The sequence below is a fragment of the Corvus moneduloides genome, chromosome 3 (assembly GCF_009650955.1).
Source record: "Corvus moneduloides isolate bCorMon1 chromosome 3, bCorMon1.pri, whole genome shotgun sequence".
NCBI lineage: Eukaryota > Metazoa > Chordata > Aves > Passeriformes > Corvidae > Corvus > Corvus moneduloides.
In genome coordinates this window covers 5748494-5766948 of record NC_045478.1, presented here as the reverse complement: position 1 = coordinate 5766948, position 18455 = coordinate 5748494, and the positions used below count along the sequence as shown (strand labels likewise).

At 40.8% G+C, this 18455-nt stretch overlaps 1 protein-coding gene and 1 long non-coding RNA gene across 3 annotated transcripts in view; one reads left to right on the top strand and one right to left on the bottom strand.

The window, feature by feature from the left end:
* CLIC5 (chloride intracellular channel 5) overlaps positions 1-16360 on the top strand; it is a 79811-nt gene extending 63451 nt beyond the window's left edge. For both annotated transcript variants that reach the window (XM_032104134.1, XM_032104135.1), the window contains exons 5-6: positions 4756-4937; positions 7184-16360. In XM_032104134.1, coding sequence (XP_031960025.1) covers positions 4756-4937; positions 7184-7351 — 350 coding nt within the window. In that variant the 3' untranslated portion in view covers positions 7352-16360. The remainder of the gene's footprint in view (positions 1-4755; positions 4938-7183) is intronic.
* LOC116441806 lies at positions 1769-7030 on the bottom strand. The gene is made up of 3 exons (XR_004239245.1): positions 6929-7030; positions 5671-5762; positions 1769-2448 (listed from the first exon to the last, which is right to left on the bottom strand). It is a non-coding gene; the product is annotated as an uncharacterized LOC116441806 (long non-coding RNA).
* Positions 16361-18455: the final 2095 nt, after the last annotated feature.

The following is an 18455-nucleotide window of genomic DNA, read 5'->3' as shown; positions in this document are numbered from 1 at the left end:
AGGAAGTTTTTGCTTGAAAATTTGAGTAACAGAGCCAAAGTCTGTTCTTGGTTGAACTGGAGTAAATATGGAATAGCTTGTTGACAATGCAGCGTTACTCTTCTTTTACGTCAGTGTAACCGAGAGCCCAGTTTTGCCAATATTAACTTTTGTTACATTATTTGTATTTCTGTGCATATCAGAATTTGTTAATTTCATTGTTCAACATCAAGTAACCTTCTGCTGAAAACAGAACATCATTGTGAATTAGGTATCATCAGCTAAATTGAACCTCACCCTGTGCATTTGACAGATGGTAATACATTCATTAAGTGTTCTGTGGTTGCTTTGAGGTTGGAAAGTGCTATTTTTCTGGCTTCTAACTCAGGATTCTTAAGTAAAGTTGTTTAAAATCATAGTTTTGAAGGGAGAAGAAAAATCACAAAAAGCTCATGAAGTTTTTTTTTTATTAATATTGTTGTTTACTATTGGTGGGATGACAGGGCAGGACCGTGATTGCTAGAAGCTGTCTTTGGCTACATAAGTAGCTCAGAATGAAGTAGAGAAGTCTGAGAGAGATGGTTCCACCATAGATTTTGTATATAAGTGGGTAGAACTTCTTGGAATTTGAGATTATATTAAATAATCCCAGTGGAAGCAGTATGATGCTGGTGCCTTTGTGCTTGGTGATTCCACTGTCCAGAAAAATGGTTTCCAGGAGTTCAGACATTTCATCTGTTGCATGGATAAGCTGATGACAGGGCTTCTTTCTCAGAGCTGGTCACATTTGGGATCCCTAAGTTCCTACTGAAAGTCTGCAGGGTGGGGAAGCAATTGGAAGTAGAAATTCCGAAAGCAGCACAGAGCTGCATACTCAGGCCTGGTTCTACTTGGTGTTGTAATATTGAATTCTCCTCTCTGACATTACCAAGAAAATGCAAGAGTGAGGTTAGACACTTCAGGAAAAGTTCTCCCCACAGCTCATTTTGGGGTCACCAAGACCAAGTGTGGAAGAGAAAACTCCACTGAACACAGAGGAAGCTCTCAGGGTGTTTAATTCAAAGATATTCTTTTAATTACTCACTTCAGGGAAGATTAATCCCACCTATTAGCTGTTATCAGCAAACCTATTTAGTTATTTAATGATGTTTCCCAGAGGACAAGTTGCCAATGGAGTTAGGTGCTTAGCCACTTCTGAAATTCACTGTGGGTGATACTCTCACAAATGGGGAATTAGAAATTTTTTAGTTCTTCACATATTTTTAAATGTCTTCATCCAGTCTGGTGCTGTGACGTGTTCACATGGCCCCTGCCCTGGTGAGTGCATCCTCTCCCCTGTCTTCTCAGTGGAAACAATGTAGTCATCCAGATTTTCATGAAATAGCCATAGTATGGGAAGTTTGGAATTAAATCCAAGTTTAAGGAATTAATCCAAGCTGAGTTTGGTCAGAAATGTGAGCCCAGGCAGTTCTTTCCTCAGGAAGAGTCCCAGAACATTCAGAGCTGTAGGCTATTCTGAAGAGGTTATTTCCTGGTCTCCATTCACAATTTTTCACCTTTCACATTATGCCTAAATATCTACCAGGTAAGAGAGAAAGTGAATCCCCCTTGAGTGGGGAATTCCCCAAGTACCTTCTCAAGGAATGTAAGATTTTGAATCATATAGATAAATCTGAATGTGTCAGGGGATCTTAAAAAGTAGGATTTGCAACATGGATATTTGCACATGGATTTCAAAAAATGCCTTGGAATTGACAGCCTTTAAAAATGTGACCCTGTGCACCTAAAATCCATTTGATATGGCAATTTTTTTACTTTAATTCTCTTAGTTTTTCAAATTTTTTTCACTATTTCATTGGAAGGAGAGCAGTTTTCTCTTACTCACTTTTTTTCTATTTTCCAGACTGTTCTGAGAGGTTTAATAGAATCAGAAGAGTTTTAATTAAATAAATGGGGTCATTGGTGTCACAAGTAGTTGTTCAGTTCTTGACTTCCAGGATAGAAGATGGTCCTGACCGTGTGGTGATTTCCTTCTGAGATGTCAGGATCCTGTGGGTTCCAGCAGAGCCTGTGAATTAGGTCACAGATGTATTGAACCCTGAACATATGCTTATTTCTGGCCTAAAGCTGTTATATGCAAGTGCCAAGTATGAATTCAGATAGATGTTTTTCTCACTGTCACAAACAGGCTTCACTCCAGGCATTGTTTTTGGGACAGCTGTGACACATTTTGATAGAGCAATGAGAGCAAAAAAACCCACCCCAAACCCTAATAAGTTCCAGAAAAGTTACATAAACACACCTCACCTGCTGCTCCTGTCTCCATGCACACACCTGACTGACCCTTATGGTTAGCATAAAGCATCAAACATCCTCCTGACGCTGGAATATTGCTCAGATGACTTGGAGAACCAACAGTCCTGCTGGGTGAAGGGAATACTGGAAAGTGGTCAGTGTTGAGCCAGTTCTCTAAAATCCAGATGAACAAAATTAAATTAAATCACAGTAATTCGAGTCCATTGTCTCTACATGAACACACTGTAAGAGGACACAGTCTGAGGCTGACCAAGAGAAGCAGAACTGTCTATTCAACAGGTGTTACAGGTCAAACCAAAAAGAGATCACTAAATCCTTTGAGTGCTGCCACACTCCACAGTTCCTACCCTCCTGTGGAAGTTGTAAGGCAGGACAGCTGCAGGCAATTAAAGGCACCACTGCCAGCATCTGACAGTAGAATGTCAGTGTCAAAATTCAATTTGAATTGATTAAATGAGGGATAGCAACACTTTTGTTTTATGGATGGCAGCACTTCAGTCGCTTTAGATGCTGCTTTCAGAAATAAAATTCCTTCCCTCCCTGCTATGTTTGTGGGGGTGTTTTCAGTGGGATCACAGTCATTTCTCCAGTCAATCAATTAAGCCAGGGTTTGCCACTGTGTCTCAGAGTCAGCCACAAAAGAGCTGGTGTGGTTCCCTGGTGCTGGGCCAAGAGGCTTCAGTGGGAGCAAAGCATCAAGCGGCTTAATCTGACTTCCACTGCTGGCACAGGTTTAATGGATGTTAGGGCAGCAGAGAAATCATGTTCTGTGGTGTTCAGCTCCTGCTCTCTCAGTGGCCCTGGATGTGCTGCCTTTCTCCCTGTGCCAAAAGCACAGGGGTAGCTGACAGCAAAGCCTGTGGAGTTACCTGTGCCAGGAAGGCTCTCTGTGAAAGGTGATTGCTGCAGCCCTTTAGAGCGCCTGTTGTGGTCCATAAATATATTTAGAATCATAGAATCGTAGAATTGTTTGGGTTGGAAAACACCTTAAAGACCATCTAGTTGCACCCCCTGCCATGGACACCTCCCACTATCCCAGTTTGCTCCAAGCCCCATCCAGCCTGGCTTTGAGCACTGGCAGGAATGGGGCCACAGCTTTTCTGGGCAGCCTGTTCCAGTGCCTCACTATTTCACAGTCAAGAATTTCTTGCATATAATCAACCAAATTTCCCCTGTTTCAGTTTGAACCCATTGCTCCTTGGACTTTATCTCCATAGGCCTTGTAGTGCTACATCACCTGAGTAACTCTCCCCTAAGTTCAGTGGCAGTAAGTTACTCAGAGACATAAGATTTTACAGTATTAAGCCATTAATACTGACTCCAGCCTACATCTGCAGCAGGTATAAATCACTGCAGGTAATTTTCACCAGCTGAAATTCTGGCCCTAAGCCCAAAAGTCATGTTGTTATTTTTTCACATTGTAAATTCTTGCTGTTTCTTATTTATGTTGCTTTAGCACTTTGGGGCACTTGTGGGGGACCAGGACTCCATCATGCTTTTCACCCTTCAAACAGAAACACGAAAGACCCTTCTTTCCCCCAAGTGTTTGCAGTTTAAGTAAGACACAAATCTGCACAGAGTTATTCAGGTTTTTGTAAGTGCATTGTTTCAAGCAAATTTTTCTGTTATCCTGAGAGTGAAGCATAAGAACACAAATTCCTTGCCTGGGTGAAAAATTTCCACTCTGCTGTAGAGGTCTACATGGCATTTGAAGACTGGAATTTGTTGGAGATGGCACCAGTGTGGGACGTGATCTTCAGTAACTGAGCTAAGAGGTCTGGAGTCTCCTTTCCATTGAGAGACCCTATTTGAGATCTCTCAAAAAGAGCATTTGCACCCAAGCTGAACCAGAGTTAAATGGGAATTTTAACACTGGCTAATATCTAATTTGTAGTATATCTTTCAGCTGCACGGAGCTCTGGTTAGCGTCTTTGGAATTACTGCTATTGCCTTTAATTACTCTGGAAGGGGGTTGAAAGAAGTAAAACTGAGGCTTGACAGAGCTGAAGTAATGCTAGAAAATTCTTCTTCATTGCAGTCCTACATGCCTGGTTAGAAAAATGAAGGAGCAGTGTACAGCGTTCCAGTTCCTGTGTGATGGCTTTCAACAGACCAGAAGAATATCATAGGGAATATGTGGTTTTTTTGTGTATCATATTGACAAGTTGTTTTTTCTTTCTGTGATCTCTTTCATGCTTTTTGTTGTTTGTCAGGAGAAGACATGGCACACCAAGGTCCCTGTGTCCCTTTTCCCATTGCAGGATGAGCTTTATCCTCAGGCAGACATACCTTGCTGGGCTACTTTGCCATTGGATTGTGTAGGCTTTGGAGCACAAATTAACAGCAAAGAAATTGGTTCTTGGCTTTTTTCTAGGCACTACTGTAGCCATTGAAAATGAGTGTTTATTAACAATTCTTATCCTGCCCTAATCACTTATTCTTTGCTTTTTTTTGGGCAAGCTCTTGAAAGGGGCTTGGTGAAGGCTCTGAAGAAGCTGGATGATTACCTGAGAACTCCCCTGCCAGAGGAGATTGATGCAGACAGCACTGAAGAGGAGAAAGTATCTAAACGCAAGTTTCTGGATGGAGATGACCTGACGCTTGCTGACTGCAACCTTCTGCCCAAACTCCACGTTGTCAAGGTATCATGAGATCGTCAAAGAAGCCTTATCTGACACTGATGTGCCTTGCTCTGACAGCTGAGTGCTAAAGCCAATGTGTATTTCAGCAGAGAGACTTAGAAGAGCAGTTTGAAACACACTTTTGCTTGTCAGTGTTTCCTACAGGTTAACTAAAGGAACTTATATTTAGTACATGGGAAAACTGTCCCATCACTAATATAGTGGTGAAGACAATATTAAGTTCTAGGTGTCTTGTCTCTTTATTTTTACCCTGCTGCAAGTAACAGCAGCATTTCATATTAATTAGTTCCTAATACCCTTAAGAAACATGTCAAATCTTTAGTCAGTTCCCACCCATTTGTAACTTAAGAGCAGCAGTCCATCTCTTTGGGGAATATTTATTCCATCTGGTATTTCACACAGAGAAGTTAACAAATCAAAGTCACTGCCAAGGTCCAGGATTTAAGATATACTATGGTTGCTGGTGTAGTGCAAATCATGTACATCATCTTGACTTCTAAATGTTGCATTTATTTAATTTATCAGATGACATGTTGCTTTAGAATAACCCAAGTACCTGGCAGACCTTGGCAAGCTAGCGAGCTAGGAATTAAAGCCAAGTCATGCATCTAATTTGGCTCTGTGAGCCAAAACATAAACTGAGCCTGGGAGCTGACTGCACACATGCAAAAAGGAAAAAAAAAAGTTAAAAAGCACATAAGTCACCAGGTAAGAAATGTGATAATATCCTCACAGGTTTAGCACTTTTTCTGGCTCGTCTTCATTGGCGACGTTGGAGTCAGACAATGCAAAATGAATGTGTGGCCCCTCACTGGTTCTTGTCTCCTGGGGATGAAATGAAAGATGTCAAAAGAGAATTAAATTTTTTCTCAGACAAGCATAGCCATAGGATATTGCCTGAAAAGCATTTTACAGATAGAAGAAAAGGGTAAATTATTTTTTCATTTGATGGAAGATGTGTGTTGGAAATTTTGAAAATGTTGACTTAAGTTGCTCAGCAGGTTTTATCTTCCCCATATGCGTGTGAAGCATAATGGAAGGCAAGAATGCTTAATTAAATGCAGTTTAGGACAGGATTTGGGCTTGCATATACAAAATGGATCCTGGTAATAAAAACAAATCACAGTTATTTCTGAGAACATGACTATCCTAAGAAATCTGAGATGGAAAACAGCTCTACCATGTGCTTTAAAAATAAAGGGGAACTCTGTGGCACATATGTATGTAATTTATGCCCAGGAACAATTTTATACTGTCAGAAAAATTAGAGATTGGAAGCACACATTAAATTAGCTAATCCATCCCTTCCTATCAGCTAGTTCACTCTGTCACCACAAGCTTATTCTATATGGTATATTCTTATAGGGAAACTGAAATATCCCAATCCAGCAAGGTACTTAACCAACCAACTAGCTTTAAGTACACATTAATCCCATTGACTTCAATGGGACTGTACAGGTGCTTAAAATTAAGTATGCACTTAACTATTTTCCTGAATAAGGGCCTGAGTGTTTTTAGAAATCAAAAAATTGCCTTGATAGACAATTTCCTAGTCTAAAAAGTCTTGAAATAACCATTTTCTCCCTCAGTTTACCCCAATGCTCCTGTTTCTAATAGATGCTAAATCTGTTAGATTAGATCATGGTTTCCTAACCATGGTGCCCATACCACCCTGAATTTTTCCTTTTCATGAACACGGAGACAGCCTTCCAACAGCTGTAGGTGCTTATATCCTCTGACACAATTGGCCAGGCAAAATATATTACATATATTAAAAATATAATACCATATACATATATAAAATAATGTTAAATATAACAATTAATATGAAAACATGTTATTATCGTTACTAATGCCTTTCTCTTAAATCTTTCTTGCTTTTTATGATTCAGCCCCTTCTTATGTGGTTTCTCAGCTTTAAGTGAGGTACTTAAGACTTGCAAAAAACCCCCAAAACCCCTAATATGGTAAAATCAATGAAATTCAAGTACCGTAACAGTTGCAATTTGGTGACAGTAGCCAGGTTGTTGCTTTAGAGTGTCCTTAGGCCAAGCAGCAGCCTTGCAAGGTAGAGGACAACCAGCAGTCACTTCCCAGGCTTTTCTGGAAGTCCCCAATTCTCCAAACATTCCTCTCGTTTGCTATCAATTATATGACAGAAAAGAGCAAGAAGCTCCCTGAGAAGGAATCTGGAGATACATCACCAGTGAGGTGGTTTTTTTTCCTGTGTTTTATCTTTTCTTTAGATTGTTGCAAAGAAATACCGCAACTTCGAGTTCCCGGCGGAGATGACGGGGCTGTGGCGGTACCTGAAGAATGCCTACGCCAGGGACGAGTTCACCAACACCTGTGCAGCAGACAAAGAAATCGAGCAAGCCTATGCAGATGTGGCCAAGAGGCTCAGCAAGTCCTAACTGTCCCCAGCCGTGGCTCAGTATCCCCTTTTACAGACTCTGCTCCTTGTTGCCTTAAGATGTACTTTATCCTTATGTTGTCTGGTTGGCATCCCTATGACTTCACCTGTTCCAAGTGTATTGGGCAGGGACAAATCTGCCTCTCCCTGGAGAAAAGAGAAGGCAGCTCATGTGGGGGGGTGGAGACCCTTTGAAGTCTAATCCAAGATCTGGCTCAACTAGTATTATTTGCAATCAGTATTAGAAATGAGCCCACTTGACTAGTTTCTTGTTCTGTGTTGGGGGTACATCACTACCTGTATTCTTTAGAGTTTTAAAAATAGCTGAAATTTCAGGTAAGAGAGTTAGGAACACATAGAACTGGTTCTTCTCTAGGTTATTTCAAGGACGCTTTTTTTCCCCAGTTCTATTAAGATCCTTGAGGCATGAACAAAATACAAGAGAGAGAGAGGGGGAAAATAGGAGTTTGACCCTAAAGCAGAAATGCTCTTAGCAGTTATATTTAAATAAACTCTCTGAATGCATCTTGTGTCTTAGCAGGCCCAGGAGTTTATTGGGTATTTATTTTTAACTTGGCGCAAGAGGGGGAAGCCTGAGTGAATATGTCAGACTTGCAGATGCTACTCTGCATAAAATTTGCATGGTGGTGTTGGATCTGAATGTTTAAAGCAAAAGACAGTGAATGAGCAATTGAGCAGGCAGCCCTTGGAAGAGCAGGGCCTGTGCCAAAATGCCCAGTGGATCTGCTGGTTGGTAAAGACAGACAGACACAGCAATAACAGGGGCAGCAGATTGACTCCAGCACCCACAGAGGGAATTGGCACAGCAAACCAAACCACGTAGGATATTGTCGTCTTGACTGTATGGTTGCCAGTTCCTTTATAATTGCTATCTTGGGAAACTTGGATCAGCAGTGGGAAGCTGTCGCTGCACACGGATTCCAGGCAGGGGAAGTGCTTTTGTCGCCTTGGGTTCCAGATGGGTCACTTTCAAGTGCTCATCATCTCACCCCAGGAGGAGTTTGCTGTGAGAGCCTCAATGAGGCCAGGCTGGCATAGTGAGAGGCATGTTTCCAGCCAGGAATTCAGCAAGTGTGCTAGCAGAAATCCATGCATGATGCCTCAATTCCGCTCGTCCAGGCTTTATTGATCCAGGTTCCAAGATTCTGAATTAGGTTTTCTTCTAAAAGAGATGATTTTGCTCTGTCTGCGGTGTCTGCCTGGCACTTCTGCTTTACACTAGTGATTGTTTGCCCGTTCCTTTAGCAAATTCAGAATGACAGCTCTTTCACTTGAAACTCTTGTGCTCCAGTATGTACAGCAGAGCACATGGCTCAGAGGTTTCAGTTTGGGGGAGATTTATTCCTGTTTTAAAAGATAAAGTGAAGGTGAGCTGTAACCTAATGTGGCTCCTCTTCTGATCAGAGCTACTAGAGCTGCGCTGATTTGAGGGGAACCCAAAGCTGGTGAGCTGTGACCAAGGGGAACCTCACAGCAGACTTGTTTCCAGCCAGAGAGCTGGGAATGTGGAACAACATTGAAAGTCAGGCTCTGCCGTGTGATGCTGATGACAATCTGAAACCATCCTTTTGCTTTGGTGGGATAATTCCACTTTTCACACTAACCCAGCTGGGAGCAGAATGTTGTTCATTGACTGAAGAGAGTTTGCAGTTGACTGTTGTTTCGCATGCAATGGTCAATTTGTTCTGAACTTTCAAAACCTTGGAAGAAAATCCATGAACTCCCAAGTCTTCTCCTAGAATGGGCTATTTTAGCATTGGCTAGACTGGAGGGCAAAGGTTTGCACTCTTTAAAATATTGCTGAGAAATCAGCTGGCTCAGAGAACACTAATAGCAGCCAGAAAAATCTAATGAGATTAGAAGTGTCTGCACAAGCACATGTGGCTTGTTAAAAACATTTCTTCATGAGATTGGAATTATTGTGATATTATTTTCCTTTTTTTTCTTTTTTAAAATTCCTGCAATTAATTATTTATTTATTTATCTTAATTGACTTGATCCTTTCTTTCTGTCTTTCTGGCTTTTGTTTTCACTCAGCACATGGGTCAGGACGGTTCAGTCAGTTTAGAAAAGTGTTATTAGCAAAGCTCTGAAAATTTATTCCTAGTGGAAAGTCTTCTCTCTGATCAATGGTCCTGGGGATTTTTTACTTTCAATATGACCCTGTCAATCAACACAAACTACATTTTTCTCAGTTGTCTTTTCCCAGGTTTGCACTTCAATCAGTAGCTTTGTTTAGTCACAGTTGCAGTGAACCTTTGAATAAAAGGCATGGAAGAAGATGCAGATTCTTGTTCTCTGCTTATTATATTTAGCTCCTAAAAGAAGACTGTGCAAACATGCAGCAGATCTCAGGCAGGTGAACCAGGGTCTGCCCTGATTTCCGTCTCAGAATCTTCATCATTTTGCTGAATCTCATAGTTCTGAAATGCTCTTATATGGTTGGTTTTGTTTTTCATACAAGAGGGCCAAATCACAGTTTATTTCAGTGACCTCAAACTGCATCTGTTTTTAAAAAATTATGTTTAATAATGGTTGGGCTTATATCAAAAAGAAAATGATCTATAAATGCAATGAGCTTTTTCTAAGATGATTTCCATGTTCTTAAAAAACTTTTTAAGATTTCATAATAAAATCTGAAACTCCACAGGCTAATATTTTTTAAATTAATTACAAAAAAATCCTTAAATAGTTTCATTTTTCATGCAATATTCCAAAATATCTAGATAAAATATAATGATGGATATGAGAAAATATTAGAGGGAAATGGAGCAGTTTTCAGTTATGGTGCTGGTTCTGTCTGAATTCAGTTCTCACTCTGCATCCTAGCTTTTCATTTTACTCATAACTTTATTATAGGCTGATCCAAGATTAGGGACAGGTTCAGGCATTCCCTGACCTTTATTTGGGTTTGAAATTCAAGCTCATCTTTTCAGATCTGTAACTTTCACTCACCTTTGTGCTTTTTGGCTTTATCCATAGCCAGAAGCAGGAAATACTGGAAATCCTACATAGAAAAGTGTTTTGCTAAGATTTTGAGCTCAGTTCTCAAGACTCAGGATCCATCACCAATGAGATTTTAAAGGGCTCCAGACTCCTTTAGGCAGAGTATTTTTGTATTCCATTGTATTTAGAATTTTAAGTAATAAATATTAATCATACAGGATTCTATATCTACATTGGCAAGGCAGCATTTTTGAAAAGAATCTAAGTGACAAGACAGACATTGCAGATTTACAATAACTTTGTTCATAAATTTTTTTGCAAGATGTAAAGAAAGACATAGTGCAGAGAGGGAAGAAGCCAACAATGTGGATTTAATCATCTACATTTCAGAAATGCAGACCAAATGTCTGTGAAGATGTCCATTTCATCCAAACATTTCTTAGATATTTATTTCAAAGCTCCCTGCTCAGTCAATCCAACACTCTATTCATATTGGAATGAATATTGATTTTTCTTCTATTAGCAGTGGTATGGGAGTTCTTGAGGATCCCATAGATTAGTTACCCTTACTCTCTGTTAGATTGTTTGAATTGCCAGGAGGTCATTTTGCAGCACAGGTAGGACTAAGAGTATCCTTTTAAAGTCTGTTTAAACTAGGGCTTCTGAGAAACATTTTTTCCTATAGAAATCATATAATGATATTGCTTTATCAGGTCTAGTGTAGAATACAGAGCTACAGGTTACTCCTCTGCTTGCATCAACTGAAAAGCCACTGCCAGAGGGGGAATGACAGTCTATAGCACAAGGAAAATAGACAGCTTTGTTTCCTACAAGAAACTCAGCTGAATTCCATATAACATTTATTTAAAAATATATATTTATTTTATTTTAACCCCTCAACACCTTTCTCCCTCCCTTGTCTGTGCTCAAATTCAGTTCCAAGTTAGTCATAACCATTTCCTCAGTGATTAGTAGCAGGATTCTTGTGGATGGACACATGGAAAACTGTGTTTTAGTGTAACCCTTCCATCTGGTAGGATGAAGCCCCCTGTCTGCATCACCTGAGTTTGGCTAATTAGCTGAGTTGAAAGTATTGCAAAAATTTAGCCAGTGGAAATCACACTCCTGTAAAACCAGAAGCACATGGAAGCATTATTTTTTTAAAAAATGAATAGGTGTTTTAAAGAAAAAATACCCCAAAACTCTTGTGTCCTTCTTCATGTGTATTCTTTTAAGCATCAGGAAGTTTTCCTTTGTTTATTACTCTTCTAGATGTATTTATTATTCTTGAATTACTTTTGATAGTAAGAAATATTTTTCCAGTAAGATTTTGCCTTTTTGCTGAATCTTTCTTCTCTTCATTAATTTTGATGTCTGCAATGACTTAGTAATTCCAGAGGAGGCAGGAAAGCTGTGAGGTTTATACTTGTTGAGAAGTTGAAGGAGGTAATGATTTTTCTTTTTTTTTTTCTTTTTTTAGAAAACAGTATTAAAAGCATTAAAAAAAAAAAAAAGTGTCTTTTCATCTGGGATACTTTAACCAGGAGTGATATACTGTTTAGTCTGGACTGTGAATTTCAGCACAGACAGGAGCAAGGCAGCATGTTGAGGGTGGCTTTGCCTAGGGGTTTCTCTGAGGTAGTAGACGTGTTCCCTCTAAGTCACAAATTTCTCATTTCCTCCTTTCAGGAGGGATGTGCTGGTTTGGACCCTGGACTATGACAGTGCTCAGCAGTGAAAAGAGGAGTCCTGTTCCCTTTTCTCCCCTTCCAGCTCACATGCAGGGAAAGCAGAGAGCATTCAGCTGCTTTATTTCCTTGTCCCACATTCCAGACAGCACTCGGCCCCAGAAAGGCCCAGAAACCCCATCCAATGCTATTTTCCAAAGCTTGATCTGTCCATTTTTTAACACGTGACATAAAAGCCTGTAGAATCACGTGTAACCCCTCAGGCACTCCCCAGATAGGACTCAGCAGCCTCTCAGAGACTGTAGCAATCATCTTATTCTCCTGTTGCCCCAAATCATTCCCCTTTCACCATTCACTGGAGAGATGCTAATCCTGAAAACACTCCCCAGGATACGTTTGAATGTGGTGTATTTGAGTTGTGCTCATCAGCTAAGCAGCTCTGAATGGTGACATTGTCACAGCTCAGCAGGTCATGCCTCTGCTGCCAAGGGGACCCACCACCCGCTGGAGGAGCCGAAACTGCTCCACCAGAGATGGTGCAACCGTGATGAAAGGTTTGAGGGCCACCTTTCCTCCTGCCTGGCTCCCTGTCTGAAGTGTTAGAGCTCAGCTGGAGCCATGATCCAGTGCTAATGAGCATTTCTGGCTTCCAGCATGTGAATAGGGACTACTGATGTGTTTAATGTTAAACATGTGCTTGCCTGCCTGCCTGGAGAGGGGCCTAGAAGTCATGACAGAAAAGCCTGTTTTAACGAAGGGCGTTATTTTTCTCTTCCCTTTGAAATCTGGTGGCAAAATTCCCAGTGGGGGAATTCCCAATAGGAATTCCCAGTAAAGCCAAAGGCGGCATAAGCATGAAGATGTTTCTAGTGCAGAGAGAATAGTGTACACCCAGGAAGAAAAGGAGGCAGCAGTGACATAAAGGGTCTTAGTGCAGAAGGAGGACACCAGGTGGCAACTGGAGGGACACGAGTGGTGCTGCCAGGCTCTGTTCTGGTCCCATGGGGGGTTTCAGAGTGGAGCTGGGACCAGGCTATGCTGGCAGTGTAATGCCAAGGCATGTTCTGCTGTATCTCCAACCACACTCCCTATGGTGGTATCCCACAGCACAACGATGCCTCCATTGTGTCTGCCTCACTCTTATTATGAAGTGGCTTCTCTAAAGAAAGCTAAGAAGGGTGGGGGATTTTTTTTTTTTTTATGTATACATGAAGTGAAAACAATCCAAATATGCTTTAATGGTTCTCAACATGATACTGTCAATTCTCACCACAGGGTGGAATTTGTTGGTGGAAATTAAATTAAATTAAATTAAAGCAGAAAAGCTTGGCTATTGCTAATGGGTACTACTGGGAGCCCTAAAAGCAGTGTGCAGTGTAGAATCATAAGAGGAGTGAACATCCTTTAATTCCCAGAATTGCTTGGGTTTCAGAGGGTCATTTTAGCCTATTCTACTGCACTGCTGAGAAGTTGCTCTTTCCCTGTCTCTCTAGGTCTATAAACTGAAGAATTTGGGAAATGGCTACGGGCACCAAATTAGTCTTTTTCACTCCTTTTTTTTCCTCCTTCATTAAATTAACTACTTTAGTTTGGAAGTAAGTAATAAGTAAGTAGAATTTGCAAACAGCAGATTTCTCTACTCTTTCATTAAGAAAGTTTTTAAGAGCTTTCAGGAAATGAGAGGTTATCCCCAGCTTTGGGAATAAACTGCAGTATAAAATACAAATGGAAGTGGGATTCTGATTAAATTATTGAAGCAGAAAGATTGCAGTTTGTTTTAAGGAACATGCTTAGGAGTAAGCAAACAGAATATTCCAGATACTGCAATAGGGGCTTCAGATTCAGTTCTAGTTTCTGGTTTGAGTTTTTAGGGTTTGTGTTTGTTTTTTTGGGTTCTTTTAAATTACCTATTGTACAACGCAAAAACTATATATATACATACACATATATATATTTTCAGAGTATTTATCTGCATTATTTAATTCAATAATGCTGTGAAGTTTGTTGGGATGGAAGGTGGCATAAAGAGGAAAACTTACACTCTTGAAACAGCACGATTATTTCTATGTCTTTGATTTGGTTCCCACTGGAATAAACACGAACCACACCACTTAGTTGTGTGGAAGCAGGATCTCAACTTCACAGACCCCGAAAGTTTGGCACTCCCTTGGAGGACAAGGTAATTTGCTGTTTAGCAATCTGAGCCTTGCAGTGGGCATAATGTGTTTTGAAGGTGTCCGGAGCCGTCCTTGGGTGAAGGAGCCATGCTTGCAAAGGACCACAGTGAATCCCCTGCTGTTTTAAAATGAGATTAAGCCATCATGAGATGTGGACTGGCTAACCCCAAACCAGACACATTCGCCTGCAGCACAGCCGCTAAATTGGTCTGACATCAGGAACCGCAGCGAAGGAGCTTGGCCTCAGAAGTGAGTCAAAGCAGCATCTTTGTCACCAGTCATTTTCTATTTATAATGACACAGATCTATTTTATAATCACAGGGAGGCACAACAGGAGTGTGCTTTGTTCTGCCTAAATCGCATTTCTCGTGCGGGTGCGTTTAAACACAGCCCTTGGCCTCTTGCCCCACACCACACACACCCAGGGCGGGTAGTTCTGGCACAACAATGCACACCCTGTCGTGCTTGAATGCTCAAAGTCTCCAGTGCTGGAGCAATAAACTCCTGCTAAATGGCTTAAAAATGTTCCCTTAAGTGCACCGAGCTGCCCCGCTGCTGCCTCACTTCTCATTTCCAATGCCTGTTCTGTTTCTAAGCCTTGTGTTTCGAAGAAACCAGGAGTATGTTGTGTTGTTTAGTGATGGAAATTGCTGGGCAGTATTAACAGTAAGAATTTGGGGCGAAAAACCCCAATCCCCAACCCAACCCTCTTTCCTGATGCAAACCTGACAGCTTTTGCTCCTGACTGTGTTTTCAGAGGCTATGAACAAATTCCCAACAGCTGCTTGGTTTGGTTCCTGGAGGATGGGTCCTCATCTGTGCAAACCCTCAGAGCTATGATGGTAACCCCCCTTTGCTCCCTTTCGTCCTTTCCTTTTTTTTTTTAAATGAAGGGTCCTGCTGTGTATTTCCTAGAAAATTATGATCTAGAGATCAATAGATTTATTTTTGTAACCTGGTTTCAGTTCTAAAGCCTGAAGATCAAAACCAAGTTGCATAGTAAGATTTGGGTGTGAGCAGAAGTGCTTTTTCCCCCTCCCAGACCTACTTGCTTTCAAATCCTGACTCATTTGGGGCACAATTCTGGTTACTTTGAGGGAGTCTGAGGTTTAAAGTGAGGAAGGGGAGCCCACTGATGGCAGGAACCAGTCTGGAAGTCTTAAGAGATATGTGGACAAGTTTCCTATCAGTGCATGAGCAACCTGTGCAGAGACCTGCATAGCCCCAATGGACCCACAGTTGCTTAAAAACTGCACTGACATTCAAGGGCAAAATTTGGGCAGTGAACCATGACGTGATGATCAGACATGGTACCTCTTCAGCATGTTACACAGGCAAAAATAGCTCATTTGAAAGGACACTCAAATATTTAGATACTGGTCAGGACCTGAGTTCACAACTGGATTTTCTCCTCCAAAATGTCATTAATCCCAGAAATGCCTAATGGCTTCAGGACTCCCACCTGAAGTACTGGGCTAAAAGCACGATCAGGAACCCTTATGGAGAAAGCATAAACTCAGGTCTTTAAACTGAGACCTGGTAAGCTTCAAAGAAAAGTAATTTATTTGTAAACAACTATTTTATGGTGTCTGACAGTGAAAAGTAACTGTGCATCCAGGGGTCTCCATCAGATAAGAAAGAGAGCCAGGATAAAATCCCTTTGCATACTTGTGTTTTTCAGTCAAGGAACAGCCTCTCTTAATGTGCAATTTTAGATTAGATTGCTACCTTTTGGGGTAGGAACTATGTATTTGTTCTCTGCATGTGCAGCTCCTTACGTGACAGGACCCTGATTAGGGCCTTTGTGTGCTGCTCTAACCCTCATAGTCTACAATAATAGGAAAAACATTACTAAAATGTCATTGCAGTTCACCTTTAATATTATGATTGTGAGACTACTCTGTCAACTGTGAATAAAATAATGTCCTTTTTGTATAATAGGTAGTATATTTTATTATTGAAAAAAGAGTTAATTTAATTTTTAAACACAAAAAAATGTATCTGCTCATTGTTTCATTTTAGGCCTTTGAATATATAAACAAATATTTCTTTTGTATCCTTCAAATGAGTATGTGTTAAATGAAGAAACCCACCTTCCTGAATTGGAACTGTTTATAATTATATTCCAAGAGTGATTAACACCTGATAATTTGAATAAAAGTGGTTTATTTTCTCATTGGGTTATGGCTGAACTTTTGTTTAATTTTGTTAATTGTTTTTTTTGAAACAGGCAACTTTTCTTTGCCTGCAAGAAAAAAAAAGTGTGCTCAGAGCTTGAATACAGCTATAGTCATTCCTTACTCTAAGAATGGGATATGAGAACTGGTGGTGTTATGATGCACATCTATAAAATAATGGACAGGGCAAAATGGGGTGTGACTATTCACTATTTCGCATATCAGAGGTTATGTCTTCCTAATGAAATAATCAAGCAGCAAGCTTAAAGCAATCAGAAAGAATAAACTTTTTACTCAATGTGTAATTAAACTTTGGAGCCCTTTACTGGATGATGCTGTGCAGATCAAAATGAATATGGGCTTCAAATATGGACATACCAACTTCCTGAAGAACAGATCCATTTGTGTTGTTAAACATGAAACTTCGGAAGCAATTTCCTAGTCAAGAAGTTTCTAAATGCCTGGGTTGAGAGAAAGTCCGTCAGGAAGTGGGTTTCCATTTGCCTCATTTCTTACATTGTTTCTGCTGTGAGAGATTAGACACAGCCACGCGAGGGTTGGGTGCCTTGGCTCCAGGATGTCCTTTCTGGGATTACAATGCACAAATGTGAAGTATTGTAAACTGAATTCCAGCACAGAACTTTGAATTTAGCTTCCCCAAAGAAAACCAATTCCAGAGATGCTTTAGATACAGAGGCTCGGAATCCCTCTCATGGGAAATGACAGGGAATCACATTCCATCTGAAACAAGAGTTCATCATCCAGCAGCTGCAACTGGAGAGGAACAAGCAGGATTTCTCTGAATTTACACGTCAACTTCTCTTCTGGACCAAAGATTGTACCCAGAGGGCCACATCTCTCTAGTCCTGCCTTGTTCTGGTACCACATCTCTTTTGATGTTGTGTGTGATATAAAAATGGGCATCTGTTCCAAATTCTCCAGACCCAAAGTGGTAAGTGCCAGCCTAATATTTCTGCTCTAACTAGTGCTGAAATACCCTTTCACTTGTCCAGCACTGTAGGAGTCCGCCCTGGCTGATTGCTTTTGGAGTAAGCTCTAAATGTGCAAACACCCAGGTGCAGCTTCATAGCAGATGTGATCTTTCCCTTTCTCTCCAGTCATGGCAGCATGAAGGAAAACCAGGGAATCTAAAAGACTCACCATCAGATGTATCAAAGAACTAATAAATATATATTTTTTGACTATTTTCTAGCCAGTCCTGAATGGAAGTTCAACTTTGCTGTTCAGTCACTCAGCTGCTGAGGGTTGCTATGCACTGTTATGGCTGACTGGGGACACTGCTGTGCATTTTCTCATAGGAACCCACACTTTGCACAGCTCCAGCATGTCACTGTCCTGCCAGAACCATGGGTATGAGATTGCTCCATCCTGATGAGCATCTCTGATAGTGGTCAGTACCAAATAATTCACAGAGTGGTGCCAGGAGCCCCAACCCTTGGAGTTTCTCCTACTGACCATACACAAAAAATGTTTGACACTGGTGGATTTTTAGTGTTTATTTAATTAAAAATTATTCCTTATAGCTCTGTTTCCTCTCATTGTACAAACAAACCTAACACTGGTCTCAGGCTCTCTGGACACTGGCCTAGGTGATGTTTTAGGGTAGTAAAACCGAGTGCATCAGATCCATTAGGCGCTGTGTAAAATAAGTGGTTTCTGTGGATAAGTGATTGTGATTGCAGATCTGAATGATGAAAAATGGGGTGAGTAACAACCTGGATCACGTATCATTTTTCCTGTCTTTATTTTATCATTCCTTATGCATTTGCTCTGAACAAAGCCAAAGCCTTCCTCTTTCCACAGCAATGTCTCGCTGCTGCTGGTCATTTTTTTGGTCATTCGGCCTCTGAAAGATCACTTCTACCCAGGCAATCGCTCTATCTGACAGGGATTTGTACTGCTGTGTCTTCCTACTTGCCATGTAAAAAATAGAGCCCTTGATGGGCTCCACAGAGCTGCTGGCACCTCTTCCTTTAGGAATGGGTTGTGGGGAAGCTTTGTCAAGGAGGGTTTAGTTTCAGTTTTCTTTTTTATCTCAATACCTGACATAACACTCCACACGTCCTGCTAGACA